The sequence below is a fragment of the Vidua chalybeata genome, chromosome 1 (assembly GCF_026979565.1).
Source record: "Vidua chalybeata isolate OUT-0048 chromosome 1, bVidCha1 merged haplotype, whole genome shotgun sequence".
NCBI classification, from domain to species: Eukaryota; Metazoa; Chordata; class Aves; order Passeriformes; family Viduidae; genus Vidua; species Vidua chalybeata.
Window position 1 is genome coordinate 104,372,070 of NC_071530.1, and position 16,617 is coordinate 104,388,686.

General features: G+C 39.6%; 1 protein-coding gene across 1 annotated transcript in view; it reads left to right on the forward strand.

Annotated features, from left to right (window-relative positions):
• Positions 1–16,256, forward strand: part of MYOM1 (myomesin 1) — a 65,243-nt gene extending 48,987 nt beyond the window's left edge. The window contains exons 24-36 of the mRNA XM_053966239.1: positions 659–795; positions 1,637–1,781; positions 2,354–2,413; positions 2,665–2,732; positions 3,290–3,403; positions 3,971–4,058; positions 4,764–4,802; positions 4,894–4,999; positions 6,897–7,060; positions 8,631–8,667; positions 8,982–9,004; positions 10,576–10,631; positions 15,296–16,256. Of these exons, the coding sequence (XP_053822214.1) occupies positions 659–795; positions 1,637–1,781; positions 2,354–2,413; positions 2,665–2,732; positions 3,290–3,403; positions 3,971–4,058; positions 4,764–4,802; positions 4,894–4,999; positions 6,897–7,060; positions 8,631–8,667; positions 8,982–9,004; positions 10,576–10,631; positions 15,296–15,568 (1,310 nt within the window). The 3' untranslated portion in view covers positions 15,569–16,256. The remainder of the gene's footprint in view (positions 1–658; positions 796–1,636; positions 1,782–2,353; positions 2,414–2,664; positions 2,733–3,289; positions 3,404–3,970; positions 4,059–4,763; positions 4,803–4,893; positions 5,000–6,896; positions 7,061–8,630; positions 8,668–8,981; positions 9,005–10,575; positions 10,632–15,295) is intronic.
• Positions 16,257–16,617: the final 361 nt, after the last annotated feature.

A 16,617-nucleotide genomic window follows, 5' to 3' on the forward strand; every position in this document is an offset into this window, starting at 1 on the left:
TGGTATAGTATATGACTTATGCATATTTTTTTTCCCTGTTGATACACTGAATTGGTTTATATGTGGGGGTTTTGGTTTCTTATAAGAAAACAAAATGTACTGGGGAGAATAAGGATGTGTTGGGATATATGGTGAATTCTAGAAATGCAGGTTCCACTCAGCAGAGGATCAGAGTGTTTTCAAAAATCTCTCAGTCTACAGCTCAGCAGCTGACTTTCTGATCTGGCTTTGTGCTTGGAGATCTTTTGTGTTTTGTTTTGTTTTTTTCCCCTCTGAGTCAGTTCATTGTCTTACAGTAATATTATTAGACAACTCATTAAACATGGGTCTGCAGCATACAGACCCACGTAATGCTGTACAGATACTTGCAGCTTGCATTTGAAATAGCCTTGTTTTCGAATGGAGCATAACTCAAATCTTGAACACTTTTAGTTTGGCCAGATCTTGTGATTGAACGATCAAAAGACTAAATCTCATCTGTCATTCTATGTAAATGTGGGTGGAGAGGCATTCTGTCTATATGAAGAGCTATTATGAGCTAGTTACCTTGCATACAGTATTCAAGTATAGAAGGATTAAGTGGCTTTCTTGTTGTTGCAGACAATAGTTGTTGGGGCACAGGCAAAATAGGCATCATTCCTTTCTTTCTTCTTTGTAGCTGTCCCACTTATCTCTGAGTTGGCAGTGGAAATCTTGGAAAAAGGAGAAGTGAGATTCTGGCTGCAAGCTGAAAAACTGTCTGGCAATGCAAAGGCAAATTTTGTATTTAATGATAAGGAGATTTTCAATGGAGAGGTAAGACTTTTCACTGTTTACATGTGTTTGCATTTTCACAAGTATCAATGAGAATTAGTGTCTCTATCTTCAGTATACTTCCAACTAGTGTTCCACTCTGATGAATTTTCATGAGAAATAGCATATGTCATGGAAAGCATGATTAGAAAGATTTTATCCACAGTTCTGAGGTCCAGATGAATTGTACTGGATGCATTTTATAAAGGGAAGTCATATGCCTTCCTGCCCCTTTTGTGAATACCACGTGTTCTATTAACTGTGGCTTCAAGGAATCGCTGCAATTGCCCAGACTCCTCCTACCTCCTTCTTCTATAGCCCTAGAATACCTTTGTTCTCACCTCTTTTTGTGGTTTGAAGGAATTTATTACATCACAGAAAAATTCCCAAGTGGTTGTTTCCAGCTGCAGAACTTGATACACCCCAAAGACGGGACATGGCATGATTTTGTTGCAACACCAATATCAGATAGAAGGCAGAGATGGGGCATTCTAGACATGATCTTGTACATTATAATCACCCTCAAAGAAAACGTTATTCTGAAGAGATGCAAATCTAAGCCTTTCTAATGAAAAAGAGCATAGTACTCACTGTGCAACAGGCATGGCATGTGCTTGTACAGCATCAGTAAATAAACAGATTTATTTATCTATTTGGTCGTACATTAGGAGATGGAGCTAGAGATAGTGAGTCTAGAATAGGATAGGGATCTGAACCAATGGGAACCTGAAGAAGTGGGAATCCAAAAAAAGAAAAAAAAATCCTCCTAAAGAGACCATTATAACACTTCACAAATATTTTCTGTCTCTGACATGTATTGTTGCTTTACTTTCCACTACTGCAGAAATATAAAATGAAGGTGGACCAGCATACCGGCCTTGTTGAAATGATTATGGATAATCTTGAGGAAAAGGATGAAGGCACTTACACGTTCCAGCTGCAGGATGGAAAAGCAACCAATCAATCTAGTCTTGTCCTCATTGGTGATGGTAGGCTATTCTGTGTTATGCAGTGGGCTGGCTTTTCACTGTTTTCAACACCAATAGATGTTCCAGTTTTTTTATGTCAGAGTTTTGCCTGCCTCCTACAGGACAGGGCATGTGTGTGAACTGAAAATTTTAAAGTGATGGGAGGAAGGGGAATTGTTACAGAAATGTGAAATACTGCAGCATGTCATGATTTGCTTTCCTATGGGTGAAATGAAAATTTCCCATATAAAAAGCCCATTCAGCTGGGAACAAGTAGCTGCACCTGTTAGAGCTCAGGCAGCTGCTGACTCTGCAGCTCATTTGCCTTCCTACCAGGAGCTGCATGATTGGGGATTGCACATCATCAGGCAGGACACATAAAACTCCTGATGACTGCAAGCGGCTAGGGAAGTTGAATTAGCCATAATCAGCTTCTGACACTCTGGAATGTCCAGTGAAAACCTGATCCTATGGCCAGCTTCTCAGTGACATCCAAGGGACAGAGTTAGACTGAACTGTTACAGTGACATTCAGCATTGTGCCAATGGCACATGACGTTTAACCTTGTATTTCTTACTGGTTTTAATTCCTAGTATTCAAGAAGCTACGTGATGAAGCAGATTTCCAGAGAAAAGAGTGGCACAGGAAACAAGGTGATAATATGAATACTTATAAGTATCACATATGTGTTAGTCTGTTGAGAGTTTGTTTATAGTTATATATGTTAATTTGAAATACATGGGTTTTGTTGTGTTATGTGGTTACTTCTGAAGCAGAAATAGGAAAAATAAAACCACATTAAAATAGAACAGTATTCTTGTCAAGTAAAACACATCTGTCTTTCATTTTGCATCGTGAATACCATTGATGTGACCTTTAAAAATATACCTGTAATTTCAAACAGGTCCTCATTTCGTGGATAAACTGGGATGGGAAGTTACTGATGAGTGTAATGTGATGTTGAAATGTAAGGTAAGGGGCAAGTACAATATTCAGAGCACACCACACTGGCCTACCACTACCTAGATGGTTGGGAAGGGACTAAAGACATGCCCTTTGCTTTTGTACTCCCAGCTGCATGTTGGACAGTGACAGAGCCTCTGAAGGTTAATCCAGCTGAGGCAACAGCTCATTGCATGTAACAAAATATGTTAGAAAATAGCTTGAATTTCTTTCTTCAGGTCTATCAGCCACCCACTCAGAGAAAGGCACCTGAAAAGGAATGACAAGTAAATCCAGGGACTAATTCATTCTTGGCCTGTTTGTGCATGTAGAAATTCCCTGGGCAGGACCAACTCATTCTCTGGTCTCCTTTTCTCTCTGCATCCCTGTTGTTTTCCCTCTTGCCTCCCTCATTTTAAAATGGAGGCCTGCAGTAACTCACTGCAGTTACAGGTTGTAAAGCTTGCCGTTCTTTTGTGAGAGACCCGAACACACTAACCCATGGAACAAGCTAACCCAAATTACGTCACAGAGCTCTCCTGCTCAGATGAAGTGAATAATTGCAATGTGGTTTTCATCCATTTTAGGTGGCTAATATTAAGAAGGAAACACACATTGTGTGGTACAAAGATGACAGGGAAATAATGGTAGATGAAGAACATGACTTTAAGGATGGCGTGTGTACTCTGCTGATATCAGAGGTGAGTGACTGTCTTCATTAGCCTTCAGTTGAAATTAGTGTTCAGATGAGTTATATGATCTAATCTGGTACTCCAGCAGAACAATTGAAAAAGGAAGTGGGTTTTAAAAATGGAAAAGCTCACAAGGCGTCTGTGTTTTTCGCTAAAGCAAATATCTGTCTGTAACTGCTTGTTCAGATTTTCAGGAAATGATGACAGAAGAGATAATAAGCTTGTCACTTCCTTTGCATGTTAATTTAGCAACAGATTGAGTCCAAATTTCCATTCCTAATAGCATTTGGAAAGTGCTTGTCACTCAGGCTTTCAGAGTCACCAGAGGGGTGGGGTTCATACCCAGCCTTGCAGCAGATTTGGGGTAGGACAAGGTCCTGCATACTAGGACCTCGTGCCAAAGCCCATCCCACCACCCCAGCCAGGAGCAGGGCAGCTAGGGGGCACAGGAGCAGCCTCAGGCATCAGGTACCTGCCTGGGGACAGGGACGGGATATCAGCTGGGTTCACAAGTAAAATCTAGATTTTTCTACAGTACCTGTTCTGAAAAGTGGTTTTATCGTTACGATATTGCAGTTTTCTAAGAAAGATGCTGGCACATATGAAGTCATACTGAAGGACGACAGAGGAAAGGACTCCAGTGAGCTAAAGCTCAAGGACACAGGTCAGAGTCTGGCTGTGGTCAGCCACACCAGCAGATACCAGGACTGACGTGGGTTCAGGGTAATACAAGCATCTACACATTGCCTTCTTATGGCTTTGTTCCTCATGCATACAACATCATCTGATTAGAAAAACTGAGATTTTTTCAGTTCAAATAACATTTGAATACAGCTTATTGCATCTGAATTCTGTATAGTTTTGGGAGCATACAGTGATTACCACTAAGCAAAATGATAACAGATTTCCTCAGGGGGCCATCAATAAGCTTACAAGTATAGAAAAACATTGCAGAAGCAGATAATTTAAAAATATTTTTAGTATATTCTGTCAATTACTTAGAGGCCTTTCCACTTACTGTGATTACTATGTTCTTAACATTCCACTCCTGTCCATTAGAATATATATAAATGGGCTAGCATTCCAGCTGAACAGTGTCATTTACAAAAGAAAATAAAATATAACATCGTCTTGTTAAGCTGCAGCAGTATTCATCAAGACTGCACTTAAATAAACTCTGGAAACTGTAAAATAACAGGCCACATTTCTGCATTACTCAGATTTCTAATATGTTTGAAAAGGTAGCTTTTTCAAAGACCGGTTTTTCAAACCTTCTGGGGAGAATATGTCAGAGCCAGTACTTGTCCTGCTGTTGACTGTGATTGAACTGCAGACACAGAGTCTTAGTCTCTGGATTTTGTTTCCACAGCTTTTGCAGATCTGATGAATGAAGTATGCAGAAAGATTGGTAAGCACTTAATTCTTTTTTCTAAATAATGACTCATTGGCACTCAATGAATGGCTGTATGGCTGCATAAAACCATGTGTTCTTCTTTCAGCTTTATCTGCAACAGACCTGAAAATCCAGAGCACAGCTGAGGGTATCAGACTGTACTCCTATGTTACTTATTATGTAGAAGATTTGAGAGTAGGCTGGGTGCACAAGTAAGTACACAAGAGCTTTGCAAAACCCAGTGCAATTTTGGTTTCATAGATTCAGAATGAACCTGGGTATGCAAGAGAGATGAGGCCCAGGTTTCCCCTCCTCTCTCATGAGTCCTTATCTCATATGAGCTTGTTTCAGTCAATTACATTCACAGGAAATCAGTATGAGAGTCAGGTGTGGTGGTTCCAGGCCTCCTGTTGTTTCTCTCATGAAAGACAGTCCCATGCCACAGGATGCCAGCAGGATCGTGCTGCTTCAGAGCACTTCCCACCTCCCCAGCAGGAGCTGCATCTTTCCCTGACTCAGTGATGCAAATATAACCCAAGAGACTGCCAGGCTTCAAAAGAGGCCAGCACCACGGGTTCAGAGATATCTGCCTTGGAGGTCTGCTTGTCTAGAAGCCACAATTCAGTGGAACTGGGAACAAGCAGGCATATCCTCTTAATGCATGGCTTCATTTTCAGAAGGCAAAGCAAATTCCAGCATGTGCTTGGGGCAGTAAAATCCAGACAACCCCTCCTGCAAGCACTGCAAATGTAACCAAGACAGACAGAAGAACTGAGATTTTAAAAATTAATTTGAATGCCCAGCTCCCCATAAAATTAATGACAGTTGCACATCCAGATCTATGAGACAGCTTTGAGTTCTCAGCCAGCACAAACAGCTTGCACTGGAAAACCCAGAGAAGTAAACATGAGAAGTAAACAACTTAGATTACTACAAATCCATTATTACTGTTCTTGTTGTTTCACTTCTTGTGGACATGGGAGTAGTTAGTCTGTATGATGGAATCTGAATTACTGATCTCTCAATAAAACTCTTGTAAATGAGGCACAGAATACCCAGGATGTGCTGTACCAGGCTTGCTGTAATTATTGACACTGATGTTAACCAGCACCCTGTCAGAGAAATGAAAGCCATTTGAGGCCCTCTTGTTTCTTGGCACCCGTTTTGACCCGGTATCATCCAAAGTCCCAAGTATTTCAAATAAGTGCAGGAGAATATGAACTATTCTGTTCTGGGGTTTTTTTCCCCTCTCTCTTTCTCTCTTTTCTCCATTTCATTCTTAGAAACTTGTTTCATCTTGAATCATGTCAAATTAATCTAGAATTTTTTATTTTTCCCTCCAGTGCATTGAAAGTTATCAGTTTAAAGATAACAAGGAAATAGTAGATTATTTGTCAAATACGTTTTGCCTCATCCAGGGAAATGAACTGCTTAGCTAGGAAGCTAAGAAATTGATTTTTGGGGGTGAGGGAGGGGGGTGTTGGGTTTTTGGGTTTTTTGTTTTGTTTTCTGTTTTTTTTAATGGAAGAAGAGATGCTTATGTCAAAGTGTGTTTAAATTCCAAACATAGCAGAGCATCAGAAATCATGCCAACTGGGCAAACACCATTTTGGCAAAAGTGGGTTGGTTTTTTTTTGTTTGTTTGTTTGTTTTTTTTTTTTTAATTTTTTTGTTGTTGTTGTTGTTTTTTTTTTTTTTTTTTTTTGTAGATACAGCCCTGTATACTTTTATACTTTTGCCCAAGCAGAAATAAACCTATGCTAAAAAGAGAACAGTAACATTTGTGGATGCCTGGGCTACCCTTCAGAGATCTGGCTTTTCAACTTGTACAACTTTTCTATGGCTCAGGTCACAGACTGAGATGCATTATTTTTCTGCATGCTCTGAGGATAGCTGGACCTTGAACAGAGAAAGGCTGTCACAACGATTCTGCCCAGCTGGCTCACAACTGCAGCAAGGGTTTGACTTCAAAGCTTTCAGAATATGGTGGCATATCATAGCATCTTGGAAATCATTTATTAAATCCAGATGTTCTCAGTGACTCAACATGAGCAAACCCTTTTTATTCTCCAGTAAAACCAAAAGGTAACATTGTTTTGTACTTTTCAGCGATACCCAGATTAAGTTCACAGACCGGATGAGGACCGGTGTCACTGGGGAGCAGATCTGGTTGCAGATCAATGAGCCGACTCCACAGGACAAAGGCAGATACATAATGGAACTCTTTGATGGCAGCACAACGCACAAAAAGACAGTGGATCTTTCTGGACAAGGTAGGCCATTCCCTCTGCTATCATCCCTGTGTGGGCAGTGTGCTGTGGCAGCATGGGAGCATCCACAGCAGGATCTTGCCACGGACCTGTCACCCTTTGGGGTCTGTGTGTGCACCCACTGGTCTGGCATTCTTTGTAGGGACTGTGTCAACAAGCCTGACAGAGTTAAGAAACATTTTTGGACAATACTGTCTGGCACACAATGTAACTCTTGGGGATGGCACTGTGCGGGATCGGGAGTTGGACTTGATGATCCTTGTGGGTTCCTTCCAACTCAGCTTACCCTGTGATTCTGTGATTTGTTGTCCCCAAACCATGCCATTTGTTTTCCCCAACCTGTGCCCTCAAGTAATAAAATCCAAACTGCTTTTTCCTATTCCAAATACCCACTTACAGTCTGCCTACTGAGATGCCAGCCCAGTTTCTGAGCTATTTTACAAAACCCCTTGTGTTGCTGGCATTGATTGGCAGTTTTGAATGTGAGTTGTAGCACTGAATGCCTTCTGTGCGTCTTTCTTGCAAAGAATATTTGAAGGAGGAAGCGAGGGATGAGTTTGTTCTCATACTTTCCTACCATATTTCTTTGATGGGTATAATAAAACTCCTTATTCTTCAGAGATGCCAAGACTTCTCATCAGCATGAGGAAGGACTAGGGGAACAATTTGGATTAAGTGCTGGAAGCTTTTACTCTGAGAGACTTCTCAGATCCTAGACAACAGATTAACTCCTTCCAAACTGCTCTTTCCATTCCCAGCTCTTCCCATCCCTAAAGCTTCACTTTTTGTTTGCAAGCTCTGTGTAAGGGCGATAACATTGTAATCATCTCCATGCTGCTCCTTTGGTACTCTATCTCCACTTTCTAGGAAAAGATATTTCTTCTTCCCTTTCAAAGCAGGAGAGGTTGACCTCCCCCATGATGGCAGCTTAGCCTGAATTTACAAAGGAGACAACAATTTGTTGTTCGCTTGGCTCATAGCCATCAGTGTGATGCTTCAAGTAGATGTGAAAAATCCTTGGAAAATCATATCTCTTGTGTTCCATAAACTGGTGGTCTCTGAAGTGGGTGTGTGCAAGATGACCCAGTGTGCTTCACTGGGGCAGCAGGAAGAATATACAAGAACTTCACTTGTATACATCTACATAACCTATAAATAAATAGACATATAGGGAGCAAATGCTTAAATAATTTTATATAGGGATGTATAATATAAAAAGTTTGGAAGGTCACTGTCATAATCCCTCATTTAGGTGATGCATTGTGCATTTCTTACACTTTTTTGTGAAATTACTTCAGCCTACTACTTTCTTGCCCTCTGTCTTAAAGCCTGACTTCTGGAAGAAAAAAGTGTGTTTATGCATTCATATGTATATATAACAGCTGCCATATACCAGATGGCCTTTATCAGTCAAACCATTCAGCATTTTAGTGTTTGTACAGTACACATGCATGCATTTTAAATTTTATACTTTAAATGTATTACATCTACATTTTAAATGTATTTATTAATTTTAAATTTAAACTTGAGTGATGATTTATCTCTAAACCTACTTTTTTTCCTCTTTGCAAAGCCTTTGATGAAGCATTTGCTGAGTTCCAGAGACTAAAGTAAGTATTATGCCATCTAAATACAGTAATGGCAGCCATAAAATAATAACAGTATTTGTTTGTTTTGTGCTGGAGATAAAGTTATCTTATGAAACAGTCCTAGTCAGACAGAAGCCCGTAGGAGTTCTGCATGTGACTTCTTTGGTGCAATTCTTATATAACAGTCAGGTAGCAAAAAAAAAGCTGTATTGCCAAGCAATGAGAGAGATTTTCCTTAATGGATTAAAAGCAGTTAAAAAGATAATCTATTTTTCAATGACTCTAAGTAAACCTTAACTGAAATTGGGCTTTCCCTTTGTTTCTTTCAACTCCAGGCAAGCTGCGATTGCAGAGAAAAGTAAGTAGGCCTTCTTTGACAATGGTTACAAGAAACTGTTTATGAAGCTTTTCTTCCTCTCCAGGAAGGTTGTGTGTTGGGAAAGAGAGGAGGGCATGTAGGCATGTTTATATGCATGTGCTCATCCTAAAACAAATTTGTCCTCACACGAAGGAGAAGTAAGTGACCCTTGGTTGATTTAACATTGGTGCACTTTGCAGCTAATCATATTATTCTTATGGGTTAGGTTGATTTTTCTCATCTAAGCTCCTGTTCTCAGTATCAGTTAGCCTTCTCTAAAAATAAACTTTATTGCTGGGATCTCTCATGCATGTTCTCTGCACAAAAGTCTCTTTGTTCTCAAAGATCGAGAAAATAATTTGGCTAGTTTTGAATGCTCTAAAATGTCAAATGGCTCTGCATTACTTACAGAAACTGGTAAGAAGGCAACAGTAGCTTTTGAATTGCTTAGAATCTCCTCAGACTTTTGCCTGTATGTCAATTCCAGCAGAGCAACTAGAACAGAAGTATGTATTAACTATTTAAGGAGTAATTTATTAGACTTTTGAATTATTAAACTCATTATCCTCCCTACTTACAGAAGAAGCCATGGAGAAATGAATTGTTAAATTCATTTCAAATTACTTTCAGACCTGTGTAAAAAATGAGGGCAGAACTGGCATTTGAAAAGTTATTTGAGAAAAATGTGTAGAGAGATAGAGCAGGGCTTGGATACAAACAGTAACCCCCACAAGTCCCAGTTAAGACAGCACAAAGGGGTCAGTGATTGCCCTGACCTTTAATTTCTGACCCTGGACTGTCCGTAAGGCGCTGTCATGTTAACTGTCACAACATAGGCTCTTTCCTGACCTCCTAAGGCTGTTATCTCTGTGCTCCAGAGCACATCTTTTATGGAGCAAACTAGAGGGGAACATTCTGTACAGTCTTTTCCTTCCTCTGCCAGGCTCCACCCAGACATGTAACGAACAAAATCCATATTCCAGGATAAGTGCACTAAAGCCTGCATGTGATTGGATTATTTGTGTTTGTCTAAGATGTCTATGGGACTTTTGAGTTTAAAACTAGATCAATCAGGTATCAGTCTCATTTACACATGGATACACACAAGTGGTGGAACTTCATTGTTGCCACTGAGACTGAAGTCTTTGTATCTAGATTAAAAGCCAATCTCCAGCACTTTACCAGGTGTCATTCATTTTTCCTTTGGACACCCAATGTTTTTAGTTTACTGCAGTAAAAATTTTGAGCACTAGATCTCAAAAATGTAAATCTTTTTTGTGCACTCAGAATTAAAACTGAATTTATGTCAAAGTCTGCAGGACACTGCACATGTACTTTAATTCCTCTCTGTAAGTGATTGACACCAACTATTAACACATTTTTTGCTGTGAATTCAACATATTCTAAAGTCCAAATGGTGTGCTAAAAATGCTGGCTAGTTCTCTGCTAGCACAGATATCAGAGACAAGTTGTACATAAATAAGACAAAAGGAAAGAACTAGAAGAGAAACAGAATCCAGCACACAGTTGATTTTGAGACACTAAAGAAAATTAATTTTCTTCATTTCCAGATCGTGCACGGGTACTTGGAGGTTTGCCCGATGTTGTCACCATCCAGGAGGGCAAGGTACAGTAAATTAACTAAAGCTTTACACAACATCCCAACAGCTTGAATGCCTTTCAATGATGGGAAAACAGTAATCTTTTTTTTTTTTTTTTTAAGATGCCATCTTTAAAATCTGCTACATTATTTATTCATCCCCTGCCTTCTGTACATAATTCAATGGACTTGCACAGATGGGTTTATGTATTCAGGGCAGTGTCTTTTCTTAAGAATTAGATAAAAGTGAGATGACAATGTGAGTTGGGACTAAAACTCCTTATATAACCAGCTCTTTAAAAATTCATGCACAGGTTTCACAGTTAGATTTTTTTTTCCTTGTAACAGAGCATCAGGAAAGTTTAACTCTTTTTTCTCATGGGAGCCAGCCATTCTATGCCTTCTGCAGTTAACTTCTTTGCAATGTGGCATGGTAGTCACACCTGTAGAGGCTGGCTCTTAAATGGTGTAAAAGTAGTAAGCAACAATAACTCAATTCTCACCCAGCCAATAGGAGAAAAAATTCTCTATTTCCTCAGGGTAAAGGAGATGGAAGTCAAAATAAGTCACTGGTGCTATACTGGATCATATTAGGAGAGTTTAGATGAAAGATTATGGTAAGGCACTCCCAGAGGAACATTGATGCTTGAGCACAGAACAGATGACCCAGAAACTGAGTTCTCAGTCTCACAACTTTTTCCCAGCACACTGCTTCTACAAATTGCTTTCCTTAATAGTACTGAGACCAAGAAGTGCCTGCTCTTCACTTCCTGCTGCTCTGCCACAATCCAGTTCCTCTTCACAGTGTGTTGGAGCAGTGAAATAGGGCATGTGAATGTCACTGAAAACCTGTAATGTGACAACTACAGTAAGGCAGCACCCTGGTATTTCTGGCTTTATCTGTCAGTAGGTCAGCTGGGTTAAAAGAATTTGATTAGAAGCACAGCAGAAGTGTTAAGAATCTAAAATCTTATTCTGAAACGCTTAACAACGTGAGATATAGCCAACAAGATAGTAGACTGCAGCAGTTCTGGGAAAATCAAGTATGTTGACATTACAAAATAAAATTCTTTAGGAGATTTAGCAGTTTGAGAAATGCTGTAAAGCAAGAAGCACACGTGAACATTGTAACTACAGATAGAAGACCCAAAGGAACAGAATGAATTAGCAGATTCTCAGCTAACCAGTGCTTGCAGGCGAGATTCTCATGATGCTTTGGCAGGGTGTAAACTTGGGTGTAAACTTTTATCAGTTTTAAGCTTTCAGACAAAAGAGAGTTGATATGAAATTGTGTATGAGTTCACTGACACAAAATGTGCAGTGTTTATAAAATGAGTTCGTAAAAACGAGTTACAAAATCTTACCCAGACACATGTTGTCCTTGACAGCAAGGATATTCGTAACGTTTGAATACATGGCTGAAATACTCTCAGAACTCGAGAGAAATATCCTTGACCTTATGTTTCTTGATTCAGTAGAGGATTGTTTTGAGTCAGACAGAGAGTGATCAGGGAAAACTGAGCTGGTTTGGGTGGTGTTGGCTCATCTGTCTGTTGTTTGCATATATGTTGGAGAGACAAGAATGTAATTCTCTGTTGTGTAACTCATGCAAATTGCACAATCATTGAGGATTTTGTAAAACAGCAAATGAGGTAGCAGAGGTCTGGCAAGCTTTGATTGTGAATTCTAGTGCCACCACAACCACAGACTTATATGAACAGATTGGTATCCTGAGACTGAACTTCCAAGCACAGGCATATCTCAAATTTAAACTTAACATTGTGACTGTGATGCCATTTATTAGATTTTTACATTGAGCTGAAGGGTATGGCTGAGAAGGAATGAACCGAGTGTTAATCAAATAGCATTCCAGATGGCCTAAGAGGCTTCCAGTGATAGACATAAATGCTCCTCAGCAGTGTGGTATAATTGGAAAAGGCTAAGTGTCAGTTCACATTAGGGAGGAATCTGACCTGACAGAGAATGCTAGCATAAGTTTTGTGGCCAGCCAGCCAACTTAACCTAAGTGGCTGTTATAATGAGGGCCTGTAAATGAGTGAAGAGGCTTAGGATTCTGACAGGCACTTTCAGACATAGAAGCAACATGTAACATCCTTCTTCCCACCAACTCACTATTCCACCCTTCTGCCAGGGGTTTAGATCCTCACAGATAGGCTGGAAGAAGGGAGCAGATTTCCTTAACTGAGCTGCTTCAATCCACTCCCCAAACCATCCACAACTGTGACTCTGTTCTAATATGAAAGAAGAATGGCAATACTTGAAATACAATGACACATTTCTCTGTGCCACCTCTACTACCCTACTCATGATAATCTGCAGTAAAAAGCAGAAGAGGTAGTGAGGCCACAGAGGGTCTGGACTTGCAGCTGCTGGTTACTTCAAGTGGACATGCCTCAATGCCCTGGGCCCAGGACTACAAGACACACTTTTTTTTACCATGATGATATCAGTTTGAACACAGTATTATGATCAAGGGTTTTGGTGAGTAATAAATATATACATGAGCAAAGACAATCTCTTGGCCAAAGAACAGAAATCTGAAACAGATAGGTGCAGTTATAGTGAACAATCATTTCTCCTTGGCTATGGAATTACCTTCCAGAAAACCAGGATCTCACCATCTACACAGTGAATTATAAGACACATCTCTGCACATTAGTAGCTGTAAAATAAATAGAAGGAGTTGGGAACGTCAAGAGAATCACTCATATCAAACAGGAGCTAGTGATGCAAGGTTAAGGAAAATGTAGCTATTTTAAGGAATCATTTAGAAGAAGAAAAGATTCATCGCTGCTGCTTGAATCTCTTTGAATTATGGAATATGACAGCACTTCAAACACCCCAGCTTTGAATGATGCCACTAATAGAGCTGTGTGGACATGGACATCAGCTCATTAGCACTGTGGTGGAGTGGAAGCTGGAGCCACTTGGTACTGAGTTCTTGCTTGCCTGAGAATCACAAGACAATAATGAAATATTGAGCACCTGAAGGGCCCCATATGCATTGCCTGGCTAAGGCTGAGGGCATGTTTGTATCCAGAGTGATAAGGGAGAGGGGGAAAGAGAAAACCTCATTTCCCACTTGTTTTTCAAATTGATGGACTGATATGGCAATTGAAACCACATTCACACCAGTGGGCTATGAGAAAAGGGAGCCACCAGCCCCACGTGGTCACCAGCTGTAGGTGCTGCAGGAAATCAGATAGAGGCCATTTCCACCATGCTGTAACCACCTCTCACTTGGAATCTGCCCTCCTTCAGTACCAAGAATTACATGTTGCTAATAGAGGAAAGACTTCCCCTTTCCTTTTGCTCTCATTTTGGTCCTCAGGTTGGGCACGTGGGGATTTTTATTTTGTTCTCAGAGATATCAACACCTCTCACCTTTATAGAGGTGTCAATTTTTCTGTCCATTCATTTCAACAACCTTCCAGGCATCTCTCTTCTGTCCCATCTTTCACTATCACACCACTGGATAAGAAGCAGTGAGTTGGAGGGAAGGTTGGAAGAGATACTTGATTCCAGTCAAATGAAATATTGTCTACTCCTTTTTTATCACTTAGTCCATTCTTAATGAAGCACTGAAGACCATTTTCCTTGCAGTAGATGTTCTTCAATTTCCAGTCCAGTTAGATTCTCCTTTAAATAGCATATATATATATAAATTCCTTCCTAAATAAAGCTCCAGAAAAAGGCCTATGTACCTCTGAATTGTCATGTGAACTTTTTTCACATTTGAGTCTCTATGTGATATTCACTTTTGCAAATATTTTTGAGAAGATTGCCATAGCACTGTGACTGGAGGAAGGCATCATTTACATGTATCAATATCTCCCAAAAACGAATTTGCTGTCAAGAAAAAAAGGAGGCCTGTCCAAAGTGTACCCAAGAGACCCACCAGCCTACAGAAGGTACAAGAAGCTGCCAGTGACCTCTCCAACAAGATGATTCTCTAACAGTGAAGATACTTCCTACAGGCTGATGGGACTGAATTCAGTCCTTAGGAACAGTACTAATGTCAAAGTGAAATACTTACATGAACACTAAAGAATGAGTAAAGCCTGTCTTGATTTCAGTTAAAAAGCACTTTACAGAAGTGCATAAAACAAGTATGTTAGAAGAGCTGTCAGGGCACAGTTTAAAAGGATCCCAAATTAAACAAAATATTCCAGGGCCACTTTGTTCTTAGTTATCTAAAAAAGCAGCCACACTTTCTTTACTTATGGGATATATATATATGTATGTATATATATATATATATATATATATATGTATATGTATATATACATATGTATGAGTGTTGAGCTTAATGTGAAGAAAATCATCTGACAGTTCATTAAAATCTCATTTCAGGTCTAACACACAAATGCAGATAATATCTAATTCTATATTAAAAATATGCATGGAGAAACCTCTACTAATGATTATGAGCGTAGAGAAGAAGGTCCATAAAATATTGAAAGGTTTTAATGGCATTCTTGAATTAACTGAGTTCCTTCTTTTCCTTCATGATAGAGAAGAGTGACATAAATTATTGATTACTGATGATGGTATGCATCCCTTTACTAAAAGCAGGAAGCTAAATGGGAAGTTGGAATATTTGGAAAGTCAGGCATCAAAAAATGCAGCAAATATTTACTGACTTATAATTCCTTTGTATTTTTCTGTAGGCACTTAATCTTTCTTGCACTGTCTGGGGAGATCCCACCCCAGAGGTCTCATGGCTGAAGAATGAAAAATCATTTGTATCAGATGCCAATTGCATCCTGAAGTTTGAATCTGGAAAAAATGTTAGCTTTTCCATTTCTACTGTGTCCACACAAGACTCTGGGAAATACAGCATTGTGGTGAAGAACAAGTACGGTACAGAGACCAGCGACGTCACTGTAAGTGTGTACATACCTGAGGAGGAGAGAGAGTCTGAGCAAGAGAAAAAGCAATAGGAAAAAATGAAAGCATGAATTTAAATCTAGAAGACAGAAGTACAGAGGAGATTTTGGATGTTAGGCTGATATGATCCATGTGTGTAAATGGCTTTCTGCTTTAGCAGGCAGCCTTGGATTTTTCCATTCACTTCACATTTGCTTCTAATACACTTATTTATGCCAGAGAAAACAGCCTTTCCTAAATGTTTTCTTAATGATAACTTCACAGAAACGAACTGTAGCATTTGAAGCAAGGCCAAGTGCATACTGTCTGTAAACACATGCCCACCATTTCACCCTCTTCCTGGAGCATCTGGAAGGAAAGGGTCGAGAATTGTTTCAGTGGAAGCAATTAATGAGGTTGATGGAAAGATCAAAAATGACCGGTGCCTATTTGAGCAGCAGTTGGGATTTGTTCCAGCTTTGGTAAAGCAGCATAAATGGAATGTCTTAGATCATGAAGAAATGAGTGCTGGTTTTTGTCTGTGTTAAGGCCCCTTTGTATTGCTGTGTTAGTTTAGTGAGGCCTTAATATGGGTGTCATTTACAGCCCTAAATATTGTTTAATCTGCCCAAACAGGGTAACAGTACTGTAACATAAATGAAAATAAGGCTTAGGAGGCCAGGATAATAACATGTGTGTGTGTGTGTGTCTGTGAAAGTGTATGAACTCTGCTCTATGTTCACAAATAAACTGAATTCACTTCTTTCCTTCCATCACAAGCTTGTTTCACTGTGTCATGTTTTATTAGTCACAGCTCATGTAGTTGTGCACAGTATCTTACTGTCTTAATGCTTTCACCACTGTAATTACCTCCAGCTTCCTTTTAGATCCCTGTTAATCTTCACTTTGATGTTTGCCACAAAACCACAATGGCATCTCTTCACACCTCTCTGTCCAGACCTTCACTGCTTCACACCTTAAGTCAACAAGGTATTTTTGCAAATTCTGTCACAGGAGGAGTCCTATGCTTTTCAATGCACCTGGGTATGAATTGTGATTTAAGGGTGATATGTAAGTATTTTGTTAGATAGAAAAGTCAGTTAATTTTATCCAAACTTGACAC